This window comes from Solea senegalensis, linkage group LG2 (genome assembly GCF_019176455.1).
Source record: "Solea senegalensis isolate Sse05_10M linkage group LG2, IFAPA_SoseM_1, whole genome shotgun sequence".
Taxonomy (NCBI): Eukaryota; Metazoa; Chordata; class Actinopteri; order Pleuronectiformes; family Soleidae; genus Solea; species Solea senegalensis.
Genome location: NC_058022.1, coordinates 15,928,792 through 15,945,124, shown reverse-complemented (window position 1 = coordinate 15,945,124; position 16,333 = coordinate 15,928,792). Strand labels below are relative to the sequence as shown.

The 16,333-nt window shown below is 38.8% G+C and overlaps 2 protein-coding genes across 5 annotated transcripts; one reads left to right on the top strand and one right to left on the bottom strand.

Annotated features, from left to right (window-relative positions):
* The first annotated feature begins 1,035 nt into the window (after window positions 1-1,035).
* On the top strand, window positions 1,036-11,394 carry gpr155a (G protein-coupled receptor 155a). Its single transcript, XM_044011813.1, has 16 exons — window positions 1,036-1,289; window positions 1,985-2,465; window positions 3,097-3,496; window positions 3,929-4,097; window positions 4,197-4,352; window positions 5,379-5,462; window positions 5,552-5,672; window positions 5,768-5,852; window positions 6,112-6,202; window positions 6,313-6,520; window positions 6,659-6,748; window positions 6,846-6,976; window positions 7,334-7,429; window positions 7,510-7,574; window positions 7,689-7,823; window positions 9,575-11,394. The coding sequence occupies exons 2-16, from the start codon at window positions 2,036-2,038 to the stop codon at window positions 9,768-9,770; spliced, it is 2,457 nt and encodes an 818-aa protein (XP_043867748.1). The 5' UTR covers window positions 1,036-1,289; window positions 1,985-2,035; the 3' UTR covers window positions 9,771-11,394.
* Window positions 7,922-16,319, bottom strand: scrn3 (secernin 3). Of its 4 annotated transcripts, XR_006358116.1 has the most exons (10): window positions 15,985-16,319; window positions 15,614-15,783; window positions 15,350-15,531; window positions 14,583-14,782; window positions 12,599-12,811; window positions 12,351-12,513; window positions 12,070-12,250; window positions 11,788-11,978; window positions 9,555-9,673; window positions 7,922-8,388 (listed from the first exon to the last, which is right to left on the bottom strand). XR_006358116.1 is itself a non-coding variant. In XM_044011856.1 (9 exons), the coding sequence occupies exons 2-8, from the start codon at window positions 15,767-15,769 to the stop codon at window positions 11,817-11,819; spliced, it is 1,257 nt and encodes a 418-aa protein (XP_043867791.1). In that variant the 5' UTR covers window positions 15,770-15,783; window positions 15,985-16,319; the 3' UTR covers window positions 7,922-8,705; window positions 11,788-11,816. The 4 variants fall into 4 exon arrangements, 3 of the variants coding, with proteins under 3 accessions (XP_043867791.1, XP_043867774.1, XP_043867783.1); XM_044011856.1 differs by lacking the exon at window positions 9,555-9,673 and having other exon boundaries at window positions 7,922-8,705; XM_044011839.1 differs by lacking the exons at window positions 7,922-8,388; window positions 9,555-9,673 and having other exon boundaries at window positions 11,383-11,978; window positions 15,985-16,318.
* Window positions 16,320-16,333: the final 14 nt, after the last annotated feature.

Sequence of the window (16,333 nt, the reverse complement as noted above, 5' to 3'; positions counted from 1 at the left end):
ATGGACTATTGTTCTTCACTGTGGGCGACTGGACTGACAGGACTGGACAGTTTAAGGAACGAGTCATTCACATTGATCTGTATTGTTCAACTTAACGACTCTAGACCAGTATCAGCCTCAGAGGGTAAATACCTGGTTCTCCCCACTAATTAGTCAGAACTGAAGAAGCCTCTTGGATGATAGGTGAAACATCTTCAACTCAACTCAAGCAAGTCCAGTCTCCCACAACTCCTAAAGAAGATTGTGACCTGGACGACTGAGAACCTTCACCGAGATGGAATATTGTGTTATAATTTTAAGCTCATATTGTCTACCAGTTGTTTTTTCCAACTTTTGTCCTCTTGAACGACCCTCTTTTAACTAGACAGACTAGATTTGGCCCCCAGGTCATTTGAATTTGACAACCCTGGTCCAGACATTCATATTGACAAAAGTAACATGACATTTTAAATCAAGTTTTAAAACTACACTCGTAGTTTGTTCCTGTTGGCCACAAACAGCATACCTTTGCCTTATAATGTGACACATCGACCATTGAACATTGAATATATATATTAATAATTTACCATTTTTATATATTTTAGTCACAACTTCTAGTACAGCCATTCAAAGACATTCTTTTAGAACCCACAGGTGGGTCACTGGAGAATTGTGGGTTATCAAATAAATTAGCAGAATATCTGCAGTACAACCTCTCACGTGAGCTCCATATATAAACACCGCGCTCGAGCGTCTGACACTCACATCTATCTGTGTACAAATACAACAAAAACAAATGTAAAGGTCATCCAGGCTCCGCTCGTTGCACAATAATACACTGCAGTACGTTACATGTACAACAGAGTAAACTCGGCCCTCTGTAGATGATGAGGGTCTTTGAACTTCTGAAGAAGAGAAGTACTTTTAATCAAGAACTTTGAACTGTAGAGGGCAGCATTACACCTGTCAGTGCACATCCTGCCGACAATCATTATTAGAAGAAGAAAAACCCCACCCTCTTCTTATGTGTCAAGAACGTGATTGGTGTATATCGCGGATTACGAAAGTTTCCGTGGGTTGTTTTTTTTAAAGTAACCGTGTTACAAATTGAGATGAACATGTTTACCACAGAGTCCTGAGGTTGTCAACTGTCTCCACGGCAAAGTTATATCCGCCGCTGGTAGCCCAGTGTGTCAAGTGTCTGCCGCGACACTGGGTCCCGTTTCCTCCTGCGGCTCAGCGGTAGTTCGCTTGCTAACTGTTAGCTCGTGCTGTCAGTGGAGTGGCGAGGGCTCAGCAGTCGCTGTTCGGTGAGGATCACTTTCATAACATGTTTTGGCTTTGTTAGTAATGTGACTTCTGCTTTTATGTATACAGTGGGGTTTGCCCTGATCTTCAATCCAATCCAAAATTATGGAATATGATGTTTTAACTGCGGCTACAAATACAGAAATTCAACCTTTTGAACATGCAGATGTGGGACTTTGAAGTGGTACATTCTCTAAATACACATATAGAGTAAATGCCTTGTAGACAGAGGTCTTATCAATTTAATCAGTCTTTGCCACAGGTTATGAAATCGTTTGTTTTTATAGCAGCACAAATATATGAAATAAGGCAATTTTAGATTACAGATGTGGGACTTATACAATTTGGAATCACTGAAGTACAAGTAAAAAATATATAATATATATACAGTAAAAGGGACATTAGAATGACGTTATGTTCATCATCATATTATCAGTACATAATCTTATCAGTAGTCTTGTTTCCTGAACTTTGCATATACTCTGTTATTTATTTACCCATCAGCTCATTTTGTTTTCAATGAAGCAGTCACATTTTATTTTGTTTTTGTTTCACTCTTGTAAAATTAATTGAACATACATTTCTCATGTTATGTTATATTTGAATATGTCCTATATATAGATATTGTTTCCACTCTAAATTGTAAGGACTTGACTCCACCTCCAACTGCATATTTTTCCCTTTTGTTCTCTTGCAGTGATGCAGACATGACCACAAATGACAAGCTGTCACTGTAGGAAGGAGCAGCATGATGAAGACACCAGGTTTCAACTTCTCATATGAGGAGGACGAGGACGCCCCAGACTCCTCTGATCTCTCCTCTGCCATGTCGATTGACAAGCTCTTCCCAGCTCTGCTAGAGTGCTTTGGGATAATCCTGTGTGGATACATCGCAGGGAGAGCAAACATCATTACCTCTAACCAGGCCAAAGGATTGGGTAATTTTGTGTCTAAGTTTGCCCTCCCAGCACTGCTGTTTAAGAACATGGTGCTGCTGGACTTTGGTAATGTCATATGGCCTTTTCTCTGGAGCATCCTCATCGCCAAAGTGTCTGTGTTTTTCCTGGTCTGTGTCCTCACACTGATCGTTGCCAGTCCTGAGAGTCGCTACAGTAAAGCTGGGCTCTTCTCAATATTTGCAACGCAAAGCAATGACTTTGCTCTGGGGTATCCAATTGGTAAGTACAATGTCTTTTAAAACTGATCTCCACACTGTCTTTTTTTCACTGCTGTAATTTAAATCATGCTGATTTAATGCTTGTCCGATGCCCATCCATCACATCTAACTACCTGAGAACAACAAACTGGATATGAATGTTTTTGGGAGTGTAGTCCATTATCTAATACACCCATAACCACTAATCATGTATTCAGTAACCTATGGTTTACAGGGAGAGGAGAGGCTTTCAGTGCGTGTGCAACACACAACAATAGACTTGGTAATTCAGGAATTAACTTATGCAAACAAAAATATTTTGTGTGAAACAAACCACTTCAAGCATTACTTAACTGATAATTATGTAAAATACTTGTTTGACTGGCTGCTCCACCTCAGCTGACATAAGCAACGTCAGCCGAGCTCTACTAACAACTGATGACAAATGACTATAACTTAAGTTTATTCAGACCAAATAATTATTGTCTGAGGGTGTGATTTTAGGGACTTTTTTTTACCTGTGTTAATAATTAAGGGCCCAGTCTGTGTTTATTTGTAAATCTGTAAACTTAACTGTTTGTTTCTTGACTTTTTTGACTGTGTTTCACAAGATTACAACATAATGAACCATTTGTCCAAATTTCTATCCATAGTTGAAGCATTATACCAGAACACACACCCAGAGTACCTCCAGTACATCTACCTGGTTGCTCCTGTGTCGCTGATGCTTCTAAATCCCATCGGCTTTGCTTTCTGTGAGATCCAGAAGTGGAAGAATCAGGAAAACGCCCAGCAGAGCAAGCTAATCATCGTGGGACTTGTAGTTTTACAAGTCTTGAAGAACCCAATAGTATTTATGGTTGTCATTGGCCTCATCACCCACTTTGCCCTGCACCAGACAATTCCTGCCTTCATGGCGGAGTTTGTGGATGGCTTGGCCAACTCTTTCGGGGGAGCAGCTTTGTTCTACCTGGGTCTGTCCATGGTGGGCCAGTTGAGGAAACTAACCAGATCCACAGTTGTTTCACTGATATTACTGCTTACTGCAAAATTGTGAGTAAAAAAACACATCCTTTGGTGATTTTATGTTATCAGATGACCTCTCAACCTGTGAGAGCGCAATTGAACCTAAAACAACAAAACATATGTAGCAACCAATCTTCATTAGAACCCATCTTAGTGACTTTATGTTATCAGATGACCCTAATGTTTTAGAATGAGTTATTCTGTAGGAGGTTAGAGAGTCAGCAGGTCAGAGCTTTGTGAAGTCCTCCCAACGTGTTGTTATGTGCTGATGGTTTGGATGAGTCTGACTTTTCTCAGACCACAACCCTATTACCAAATGGATGTTATGATAAGTGGTCACAGGAGTTTGTGGCATAGTAATGATAGCTTGAGTTTGAACATATTTTAGCAGCACAGCATTGTGTTATATCACCTCTCAAAAAATGGCAAATGAAACCTGTCTTTTGTTTTTTTTTTCAGGTTGCTGATGCCCCTGATTTGTAGGGACATGGTGGAACTGTTAGACAACACCAACAGCAGCTCTTTGAACCACTCAAGTCTCTCCAATTACGCCTTTCTATATGGAGTATTTCCCACTGCACCTAGTGTGGCCATCTATGCTGTCTATTATAATGCTGAGCTAGACGTTGTGAGTTGTTTACACCTTCTTGACAGCCATCTTTCTGGTTTTCGTATATACCTGTTTTCTTTTACATCTACTGTTCATAATGTGTGTGTTTCGTTACAGGTAACCTCAGGGATGGTGATCAGCACTTTTCTCTCAGCTCCGATTATGTATGTTTCTGCCTGGTTGCTTTCCATGCGTTGCATGGATCCTGAGCTTTTGATTAATTCTCTGCAAAACGTCAGCTTTAACATCAGCATAGTGGGCTTAGTTGTACTGGTGAGTCACAGCCATTCACTTCATAGTTAGGTGAATTGTTGTCGGAGGTGGAAAGTAATGAATTACATTTACTCATGTCACTCTAACTGAGTAGGTATGTTGTGCACTTGTACTTTTTATGTAATAAAGTAGTAGTGAAGTAATGTAAAAATTTTTTACTTTTACTTAAGTGTAGTAAAAAATGTTGGCCTAAAGGTCCCTGAGTGATTGAGAAAGTTTAAGCATTTGTGACCATTGACCCATTTTGACTGATACATTATGTGTTCACATGTTTTATTTAGTTGCCACTTTAATTTGTAAAGGTTTGCCTTTAATTAAGAACAATTAATGTGAGATTTGTGTCCCCTTGTCCTTTTTGCATGACACAAGAAAATACCAACCTTGTTAAAAAAGTAACTAAGTAACTTTTACTCTGAGTAAACAAGCTACTTTTTTTTACTTAAACTTGAGTATGTTTTTAGACCGGTAAACTTACTTGCACTTAGGTAAAATGTTATCCAAATAGTGGTACTTTTACTAGAGTAGAATATTTCAGTACTCTTTCCACCTCTGATTGTTGTTGGATAATTGACTGTCATTGTCTGATGTTTGTGATCTGGTGTGAAAACTTAATTTAGAGCGTGTTTCACTTCATACCTGAAAACAGTTTGGCCTATGATTACTATAACTATGCTTCTGTAAAAATCACAATTCATTATTCATAGTTTTTAATGTTGCATCATGTGAGTGAAAAGGAAATTTGTTTGCTCACACGTGTGACTGACTTTCAGACTCACTTCCTCAATCAACTCTCTGTAAGAAACCCTTAAATATACGTATGATAGTCTTTGCTGAAACATATTCACATTTGTCTTTATCCTGTAGTATCCTCTACTCCAGTTGTTCTTGGTGTGTTTTCTTCTTAAATATGTAATTCTGTTGAACAATTCAACCTTTGCTTTGATTTTTAAATGAATCAACCAGCCAACAGATGTAACATTTTTGTGTTTGTTAACATTAATGTTTAGATTTTTTTCTTTCTGACAGGTGTGGACAATTGTTGTTATGTTTTTAAGTAAGAAATTCAAGAGGCTACCTCACATGTTCTCTGTCAACCTTTTCTTGGCACAGGTGAGCACACTGGTATATTGTTTTTATCAAGAAGGAAAGGAAATGAAGTTGTATGTAAATACTGATATTTCTTATGGTTTGTTGACTAGTTTCTCACCTGTATTGGGATGATCTTGTGGAACTTTGTGGTGAAAGAAAACAACTTCATAGGGCAGATCTTGACTTTCACGTTATTATGCACTTCACTCTACAGCACCTATGTGTGGCCAGGTATGTAAACAGGACCTATCTCCACTCACAATAACCTCACAATATTCTGAGTTATGAAGATTGGTTGCTTATGTTGCATATCTTTGTTGTTTTAGGTTTAATAGTGCTCTCACTGGTACTCCTGAGAAGTTTTGAGGATCTGAAACTTTCACCAGGCATATTTGTAATTGCAGGCTGGGGGTAAGTCACTTAAAATAAGACTGAATACAGAAATGAGACCAAACTTCCACTGAAAGGTGGAAATACAACCGATATGTACCCTGTCCTGAGGTATAACCACACATGGTTTGAATTCATGAACAGATACTGCTCTAAAAGCTGGATCAAGAATATTTAATCTGCAATTCAGTGACACGGGCCTTTTTTAGTACAGTGTTACTGAGCTGGTTTATATTTCACATTACTGTCAGTGATTTGTCGTAAATGTTTTATATTACAGCATTCCTGCCTCAGTAACTGCCGTGCTGCTCATTTCTGGGGAAAAAATGGCTGACACAATAGACTCATCATTCTTTTATGGCAAACCACAGGTAACAACATAAATGGAAATTAATTTGAAGCTATTCAGGAGCTTCGTAGGAAGGAACCAGCTGAGAGTTCCTTCAAAGTCTAAATACTGTGATTTTGTATGAATCAATAGATAATCTGCACAATAGTCGTTGCTGCCCTCAGCATACTACTGGGAGGGAGCTCACTTGTGTGTCTCAGTAGAGGAAGCTGGGCCCAGAATGACCAAATCCTAGAGGGAAACTCTTCATCTGGCCCCATAGAGGATCTTGTGACTGAAGTTGAACCAGAAAACCAGACACCTTTTGAGGCTGTTACTACGCCAGGAGATCTCGACAGAGGTATTTTCACTTGTGATACTTGTGTTAAGCCATCCAGACTTTGGTTCAGATCACTTTTTGTTCCAGGCGGGTGGAGGTACCTGCTGTTATAATAATGTCGCCACAGAATCAATTTCACTCTTGTCTTTTTATTATCAGCATGCCTCTTATGTGACTGTGCACCACCCCAGCCCATGCCTGACATGATCCTCAGCACAAGTATGGACAACACACAAACCACTGTCACAGGTATTGCACCATTAATGCACCTGCCACTTTTTTTCATTCTTATAAATCCAAAATGACCATAATCATTTATTATTACAATCTCTGCTGTCTTCCTAAGGTCAGTGTGAGAACAGGTGTGACTCCACAGACTGCCTGCTTGTCCAAGTGGAAGAGTTTCAACAGGTTGCAGATAGACAAGTGGCCCGTCACGTGCTCTTGTGTCTGCTTCTGACTGTCGGCTTGCTTGCAGTGAGTAAACTTCTGGACATGATGTTGTCCTTTCTGCCTGCATTATTATGTTCATTGTATCACAAACCACATCAGACAAATGGCCGAGCTGTGTAATTTCACCCCCTTCCAGTATTGGAGGGAAAAGAGGAGGAAAGCCATCAAGAGATAACATATTAAATGAAAAACCTTATAATATAATAATTGAAAGTCCATTTAATATTTCAGTATGTGGTGTTGTGTGTCTGTGAAACAACTGTAAAGACAATTTAGTGTGCATCCTTTCATGTTTCAACACAGAACACATTGTTTTCATGTAGTAAGTTTTCAACTGTTTCTAAAATCAAACCTGTAATTGCTCCATGTCTATTTGCACAGAACCTATCGAGCTGCCTGTGGTTACTCTTTAACCGTGTCCCTGGTCGACTCTACTTGGAGCTGCAGTTCTTCTGTGCTGTGGCCAACTATGGACAGGTTAGGTTCCAAATGATGAGTAATATATTTGTTTTGTTTTTCTCGTTGTAGCAGTGTTATGACATGTTGTCTATTAACAGGGCTTGCTCTCTTTCGCTCTGTTTGGGCTGGACAAGCTTTTGATTATATTACCATTTAAAAAGAGGTAAAGATTATACACTCTGAAGTTTTATACACACAATATAATATATGCCATACATGTAATATATAGTATGTTATGTACATGCATTTCAATTCTGTTTTTGTGAATGATCTTTAGGTTATACAATCTGTGGAATGGAAAAAAACAAGAACGGCTGCTGAGTGATTTACCTGAGGAAATCAGGATGACCTGCACCAAGTTCACCAAGTACCACAAGGATCAGTGTTTTCATGACATTGTTAAAAAGAAGAGGTAAGAGCACACACAGTCATATTCACTGTTACCCTGGACCTTGATATGAAAATAAACGGATTGAAGGCCGCAACAAATATGAGAAGACACAACAAGGATGGCGTTAAAGCAAACATTTACTGTGGCATGGTAAACAAAGTAAGGAAACTCGGATGCAGATAGAGAGGATTTCAGTCAGTAACATCAGAAATGTAGATGTGGATGGGTGAGCATTGTGGCGTGTGAGATATTAAGTGCAAACAAAACAAAGGCAAAAGACCTCTGACGCAGGCCGATATGAGTCTGTGTGTGAGAGAGATCAGAGAGATGCAAGCACACTGCTTTCATTTGCTAGGTGTTTTTGTTCTCCATATTTTGGAGACTTTAAGGAAGTCTCTGGAATCTGTGTGAATTTATTTGCAGAAAGCTCGGCTGAGAGAACAGAGGCAACATCAAGACAAAACTGTATAATCACCTTTAAGATATTCCCTTAGGGCGTGGATGACACATACTCCCTCTGGAATAATCAGTCTTTGTCTCCTTATTATATATGGTCCGACTGTGTCCGGTTCTGATTCGTTCCTTGCTGGAAAGGAACGCAAAGTCTTCCTTGAGGCTAGCAGGATAGTATTGTCCAATCAACTCCCCTGCAACGTGAGCTAGTAATAACAGATGTCTTATGCAGAACTGTGTGTGACTAATATGACCTTTTAACTTTAAGTCAGCTACATGCAGTAGCATCCTTGTTTATGTCCATCTATACAATAGAATCTTTTTCCAATCACAGGTTTTCAATTGGCAACAGCTTTATGTATAACAACTATGGGGGGGGGGACAAAAAACATGCGTATCAGTTATTTGTTATGAATGGAAAAAGAAGGACCTTAACGGCTGATTTCACACCTCGACTGGTCACAACCTGAAACTAGCTTAGCAAATGAATGGCCTGCATTGTTTAACTCTCTAGATTCGCAGAGGCAGCTGTTTTGGTCAGAACTGAAGAAGCCTCTTGAATTAGAGGTAAAATGTCACTGTACCCGAAGATACAGTGACCTGGATGATTGAGAACATTCACAGACAGAACACAATACATATTCTAACAGTATTTTTATGTTTTCTCATAATTCACCAGTAGTGAAATCGTCATATTAAGTTATTTTCAACTAGAGAGGCTTTGCAAAGGTCATTTTAGTTTTCCTATTTTCCTAATAACTGCTAGTGAGGCATGTGGGCATGAGTGTGTCAGAGAGACTTCACTTTATATTTACAGCGTCATTAATGTTTGTCAGTATATTAGGCCTTGAGTTTTTTGTCTCAGTATTAAACACAATAACATGTGGGTAGTTCTGGAATCAGCAGCTCTCTTCTTTTCATGTGTCATAAAATAGGATTCTGTGGTTTTGAAATGAAATATTTATTGAAGGTAAGCAGTGATGACACTTTTATAGATTTGGCTTATCCTATAATGTGTAACTGAAATTGAGTGCCTATATTAAACAAAGAATTGTATTGCATCAAATCTAATCAAATTGAATAAGTTTTATTCCTGAATTGATGACTGAAGTTCATGAACTTCCCTCACTTTAAGGGGAACTATGGCCAGGTGTTCTGAATTGGCTGCTGCATCCAGCAGTACTGGTTAAACATACGTAGTTAGAGCCTTCATAGTAATGAACATTCTGAAAATCGTTCCGTTTCTTGGGACTGTCTGCTTCTCATCTGCCTTCTGTGGCTTTTCATTAAAAAACAAACCTGTTTCTTTTGACTTTCAGATGTGGGACCAGATCTACTGTGGACTGCTTTCTTGGCTGTGAGCTTGTCGACTGGCTGCAGCAGGTTGGTTTGTCTCAGGATCGTGGTGAGGCAGTACTCTACGGGACACATTTACAGCAAGGTGGTATTATCCAGCATATCAAGCAGCAATATGACTTTCAAGACGGTCCCCTTCATTATCGTTTCATCACATAAGACCAAAAGATAAGAGCTGACAATTATTTTATTACAAAAGTAAACATTTCCGTTCACACATGACTAATGTGAAATACATGCTGTGGTGAAATGGCAGTAAGGCCGAGACTGATCTTGATAACCAGACATTCTCTTTGCGCTGTCATTGTTGTGTCAACACCCTGTTCAACAGTGTTTCACTGTTGGCATTTTAGAGTGCACACTGAGGCATTTTAACATCTGACCCTTTAACCTGAAAGACTGGCATTATTTTCATTCATAAAAAAATATTTATTAATGTGTATGTTTTAGGGTCGGAGTGTAGGATTTAGGGGCATCTGTCAGTGAAGTTGCAGACTGAAAACTCCCTGCCACACACATCACTTTCAATCACGTAAGAAAACCTTTGGTGGCCATACAGATGGTGTAAAATCCAGAGCAGTGTTTAGATTTGTCCCCTCTGCGCTACAATAGTAACATTGTGAAGTCATGTGGACATAGTAAATACAGGACAGTGCTTAAGAGCAGGTAATTATACAATAACATTAACATAATTATAAATATTATGTTCTATCTCTGCTAATAGAGCCACTAAATCCTTCACACTGAACCTTTTAATTGTCAGGTGGTCTTACATACTGTTTTGCTTAAAATTGAAAGGAAGAGAACTTGCCGTGATAATCTTTTGTGATCTGACTCCTCAGTATACATTTCAGTTTGATCAGGAAATTGATTTTCAAAGTCTTTCTCTTGCAAGTAATCATGGTAGCCTGGTAGTTTATGTCTGTCTGTGTTCCTTATAGACTCCTGGTGTGATATAACTGTGTCTTTCTTTATCTGGGGAAAAAAGGCTGTTCAGTAAAGTATTAACTGATTAGGTTGATGACTGCAACTAAAGAAATGACTCAGGGCTTTTGCATTCAGCATGTTTAACAACGACATACATTTCTCATTCATGGGGTTAGCTAAAGGCATTTATAGTTTTTATGCAGGTGTTTTATACATACACTGGAACTTTCTGGAGTTGTATTTGCTGCCATTATGTGAGCAATAATCGTTGGATGGTATTTTTTTATTTTTCTATAAACGCTAAAAGAAAGAAGGGAAGATGTATAGTTTCTTACTAGTCTGTCTAATTTATGATTGAGTTACTAGTTGGTTAACTGGTAATGTAGCTAGACGCATATGGTGCTCATTATTGCTTTACCTTAACATGAATGTGAATTGCCAGTGATTGCACTGTTTATCAGGACTGTGTGAGCAGTGGACACAGTAGAAACATTTCTATGGCCTTCTTGTGATTGTTTCATTTTTTTAATGACCGCTAAATCAAACACTCTTTCGACATGTTTAAAGTATGTTGTTAGATATTATGCAGTGACAAGGACTGATGAACTAAGAGTGTGTATGCATATACTTAGCTAAGTGTCCAGCTTGACTTTGAAAACCAGCATCCTCTTTCAATGTGCCACATGCACCTATTAACTGAGAGTTGGGAATATAACAGCTAATAATACAACCTTTTAATATTTATAAGTGCAGAGATTTGTGTTTTAACTCAAATGTTGGAAAAAGTTGTAAAGACAATTTTGTTTTTTTAAATAAAAACATTTAATATACTGTTTGCACAAAATTCCTGTGAAAAGCGGCATATATGGTTTTTATTTGAGATCAGTTTCACAACTTAATTTTTTGACTGCACAATGAATGGGTTCTGTTTGTCTATACATATTTATTCACACTGAACTCTTAATATTTGACATTTGTTTCCTGGCCTGATCGCCATTTGGTAACTCGTAAGCTGCAGATGTCTTACGCAGAACTGTGTGTGACTAATATGACCTTTTAACTTTAAGTCAGCTACATGCAGTAGCATCCTTGTTTATGTCCATCTATACAATAGAATCTTTTTCCAATCACAGGTTTTCAATTGGAAACAGCTTTATGTATAACAACTATGGGGGGGGGGACAAAAAACATGCGTATCAGTTATTTGTTATGAATGGAAAAAGAAGGACCTTAACGGCTGATTTCACACCTCGACTAACTCGTAAGCTGCAGTCCTTTTCAGCTTTTGCTGTACACGGCCATCTCGTCCTGCACAGAATTTGGGAACAAATTCACCAAAAAATCAGGCTGCACAATGCCACGTGAAAGAATCTCCTCCATTTTTGTCATCGTCTCCTTTTCCAGCTGCCTCATCCTATCTGTAATCTTCTTTCCTCTGTCCTGTAGACAAAAAAAAAGTTCATTTTTTATGGACAGTGACCACATTAAAGTAAGATACGTCTATGTGCTGTAGTGAATTGAATTGATGGACCTTATTTGTGTCAATGATGTCAGCCACCAGTTCATGCTTGATAAATAACTCATGTTTGCGGTCAGGCTTGCTCTGGAAACGGGGTTTCTTCTTTACAGGGTCATTTAGACCATAACTGGGAGAGGTCGTCTGCTTCAGCTGATGAGCGTATTTCACAAAGATGAATGGCTTGAATACAGACCTTTTATTTAAGAAAGAAAACAATAGAAGTCACTTTAAAACATAATACACTGCAGTGAAAATAAATCTAAAAGGAAACTTTATCAGCTGCAGTTCTTGACCTTTGGGGGTCTGGAGTAGCTGTAAAATAGTGAACTCCTGGCAGATGAGGATTTGTGGGAATCACAGACACCATGCTTCCTGTAGTCATGAACATGCCCTCCATGTTGATGCCGCTGTCTTTATCCCTCAGGATATCCATCATTGTCTCAGCAGTGATGTGACCTTTAATGAAACATGAACATGAATGAAACAGTTTGTCTAATGCAGCCACACGTTTCAACGGTGAGCTAAGTGCACAATGACTTACCATTGTTTTTTTCCAGCAACTTCTTTCCCTCAGAGCGTCGGCTCCCAGAGGCTTCTATTCTGGCAGTGTTCATAAAAGAGTAAACTGCAGCAAAGTTGAACTGAGACTTCCCATCCCACCAGCCCTTGCTTCGAGCATATTCCCTCATCTCTGGATGTTCCTTGTCTATCTTTGTTGTTATGGCATACTCGTTTGAGATGTTGCGATGTCCACCTAGAGGAAAATATAAAATGTGATGATTTGCCACCAAAGTGAAAACATACTGCCATAGTACGATAACATAAACAGGGCAGTGTGCCATTAGAAAACTGCTTTTTCTTGCGAGGCAAATTTAACAAACTTCAGTGAAGAATGCCGTAACACAAAAACAAAAAGTAAAGTGGAAAAATGAAAGGCTTTGTTAATACAAAAAGTGCTCAGACTGGCAGCTATTATTGAAATCAGATAGCATATATGAAAATATACAGTACTTGGCAAATAACAAACTAATCCACCTTTTTATTCCCAAATTTGAGCCGGTTTGCTGGGCTTCTCTGAGAAGTCAGAAATTAATCAAGCATAACCACTCAACCACTAAAACATTTTTTTCTGTTCAAGAATGAAAGCAAACAACTATAATTTGACATCTGAATCAAGAAATAAAGTGCTTTAATATTTTGTTTTTGTAAAACAGTAAATTTGAAAATTCATGGATAACAATAATAATTTTATTTTAGCATTACAAATATAATTTCAGGTTACAGAGCTTCTACATACTGGTGTATTAACCATTACAGAAACATAAAAAAAATATTTTGATAATTACCAATGCTGTTGATTTAGGGCAGCGGTGGCATAAACCTTATACTCACTCACCTTATACTACTGGTGGTCTAATAAATGTTTTAAGCACTGTACTTATTCAAGTTACTGTGAGCAATATATGCAGGGAGTGGGACATTTTACAGAAGAAAATTAACCTAGCAGTGCTCTCTGGTGGCCAAACTATGTAATGGACCGATTTAACTTGTTCACACCTACTGGATCAATCACAACTGTTAAAACAGGTAGCTTGTTTTAAGACATTAAGTCCTGGATGACCTGTAATTTTCTACTTTTAAACTCAGAAAAAACTGAGGTCATTATACTTGGCCCTAAACACCTCAGAGAAAAACTTTCCGATCACATTGTCACTTTAGATGACATCACCCTGGCTTCCAGTTCCACTGTGAGGAACCTTGGAGTTACTTTTGAGCAGGAAATGTCTTTTGATTCACACATAAAACTAATTTCCAGAACAGCCTTCTTCCACCTGCGGGAACATTATGAAAATTAGAAACATTCTGTCTTTACAGGATGCTGAAAAACGAGTTCATGCTTTTGTTACATCTAGATTAGATTACTGTAACTCCTTATTAGCAGGATGTTCTAACAAGTCTGTTAGAATCCTTCAGTTAATTCAAAATGCTGCAGCACGAGTTCTGACAGGAACTAGAAAGAGAGACCATATAACTCCAGTGTTAGCTTCTCTACACTGGCTCCCCGTACAGTTTAGAATTAAATTTAAAATCCTCCTCCTCACGTACAAAGCACTTAATGGTCAGGCCCCTTCATACCTGAAAGACCTAGTCTTACCCTATCACCCTAATAATCCACTTAGGTCACAAAATACAGGTTTACTTGTGGTTCCCAGAGTCTGTAAGAGTTAAATGGGAGGCAGAGCCTTTAGTTACCAGGCTCAGGAATTGAATTGAATTTTAATGTTGTGGTGGAAGAGTGTCTGTTTCACTTTGTCAAGCCATGAAGCTATAAAGAATAAAATAAAGCTCTAAAAGAAATCCCAGATGATTAAGAATTAAGATTAAAACGGCAGAGGCTCACACTGCTCTGCCACAAAATTAGAAACAGTTCTCAGCTTCCTAGTTGTGAATGATCAGTGGTATATTTGCCACATGTACTGGAAATGTTTGTCCTTTAATAGATGCCGTACTGTGCTCCTTCTTACCTTCCACTCTTTCTGCAGCCCAGTACGTCCCTGACGTTTCTAGCAGCCATGCCTCCTTCCTGTCTGAGATAAGGAAGCTGTTGTGGTAGGTGAAGCTACCCTCATCCTCCATACAAGGTCCTCCCTGACCATATTTCTCCAGCAATTTAGTTATAACATCCACCGCTCTCTCAGCGGTGTCAGCTCTCTCCAGTCCAAGCCTGTGAAATAACAGGGTCACAGAGCAGAGATTTTTTCTTGCAAATGTATTTTAAACTGACTATAGAATTAAAGAAAACTAATTCTACAGTTCAGTTAATGTTTGTCTTGACAATGGAGATATTCTGCATTTCTGTTCTAGTACCATAGATTACAGTGCCCCATACTTTAACACAAATGACAAATATCAAACTCCTTGTCCTCTGTATCGTAATGTGGGTTTGACTTGCTCACACTCAAGAAAGAAAATAACCATATAATGCTCTGTATTTCAAAAAGCTCTACTTCTGAAGCTTCCATACAACCTTACATCACCTTAATATCTGTCATATACCATTTAAAATGAATTACATGTTTTCATAATTATTGAAACTGCTTTTCTTAATTCCTTGTTTCTGTGTTTGCTGCACTGTGTAATTGCTCAGCCTTTGTTTTGTTGATCATTACTGTGATTTTAAATTGTTTTGCCACTCTTGGAAAGGTTCTGCCCGATTAAAATTAAAGAACAGAAACAGTTTGGCAAATAGCAGACTCGTGAAAATACAGTGTTTACACAGGGGTTTTTTTACCTGACGAGATCCATGCCAAGAAGAGCCTCATCACCATCAGAAGTCTCTCTGCCCCATATCGCCTCATTGCCAATGCAGACTTGGTGCTCATTTGCACCCATCTCTGCCCCCCACAGCCATGCTGGTTTGCTCAGCACAACTGCATAAGTATGGGCAACCTGGTCAATCTCTATGTATGTACACTATAAAGACAAACAAAAAGGTGTCACTAGTTAACCACTGGCAGGTTGAAGTGTACTAACAAACTGACTTTGTGTGAAGTACCTCAACCTTCTCCTCTGCACCATAGTCTTGAGCAGGAAAATAAACCACTTCCTGGACTTCATCACAAGGTCTGTCAGTGTTTTTCCCAAATATGATGCAGTGTCCCTCAGTGGAGGCAGGCAGAGCCACAAATGTGTCACAGGAGGATGGCTGCATGTTTGTCAAAGCTGCTGAAAGCAAACAGAGAGGACAGTTCACTTTTTAGGTTGCAGATATGACCAACACACAAACTGATGGTCCTATTTAAAGAGCACAATTTCCCTTGGATAACAATTCACTACACTTCACTGCACGGATTTTAGTTCAGGTGGAAACATAGTCCTGTGTGAGCAAGAATAGTCTGTAGTGCAGTATAATACTACTGTACTCACCAAAATATCAGCCTCGCTAATGTCTTGCACTCCCACAGGGCACTTAAGTTTCTATTTCCATTTCTGCTTGCACGAGATTTCACCACCTCTGACGCGATAACACTGCAGTCACGTGACCTGGTTGAAGTTCGACTCATGTTCGTAGTGAGTTCACGTTTACTCAATTTCATTCCCATTTTTAGTCACATTTTCGCCAAACTTTTAAATGTGAATTTTGCACGTACCTGATGCACATACTTTGATCTGTCACTCGCCGGGACAATCTCGCATTGATCCTTGCTGTCGTGTTTTTTTTCCATACAGTTACTCGAAACGTTTGGACAAGCCATATTATTTCGTCCCTGGGCAT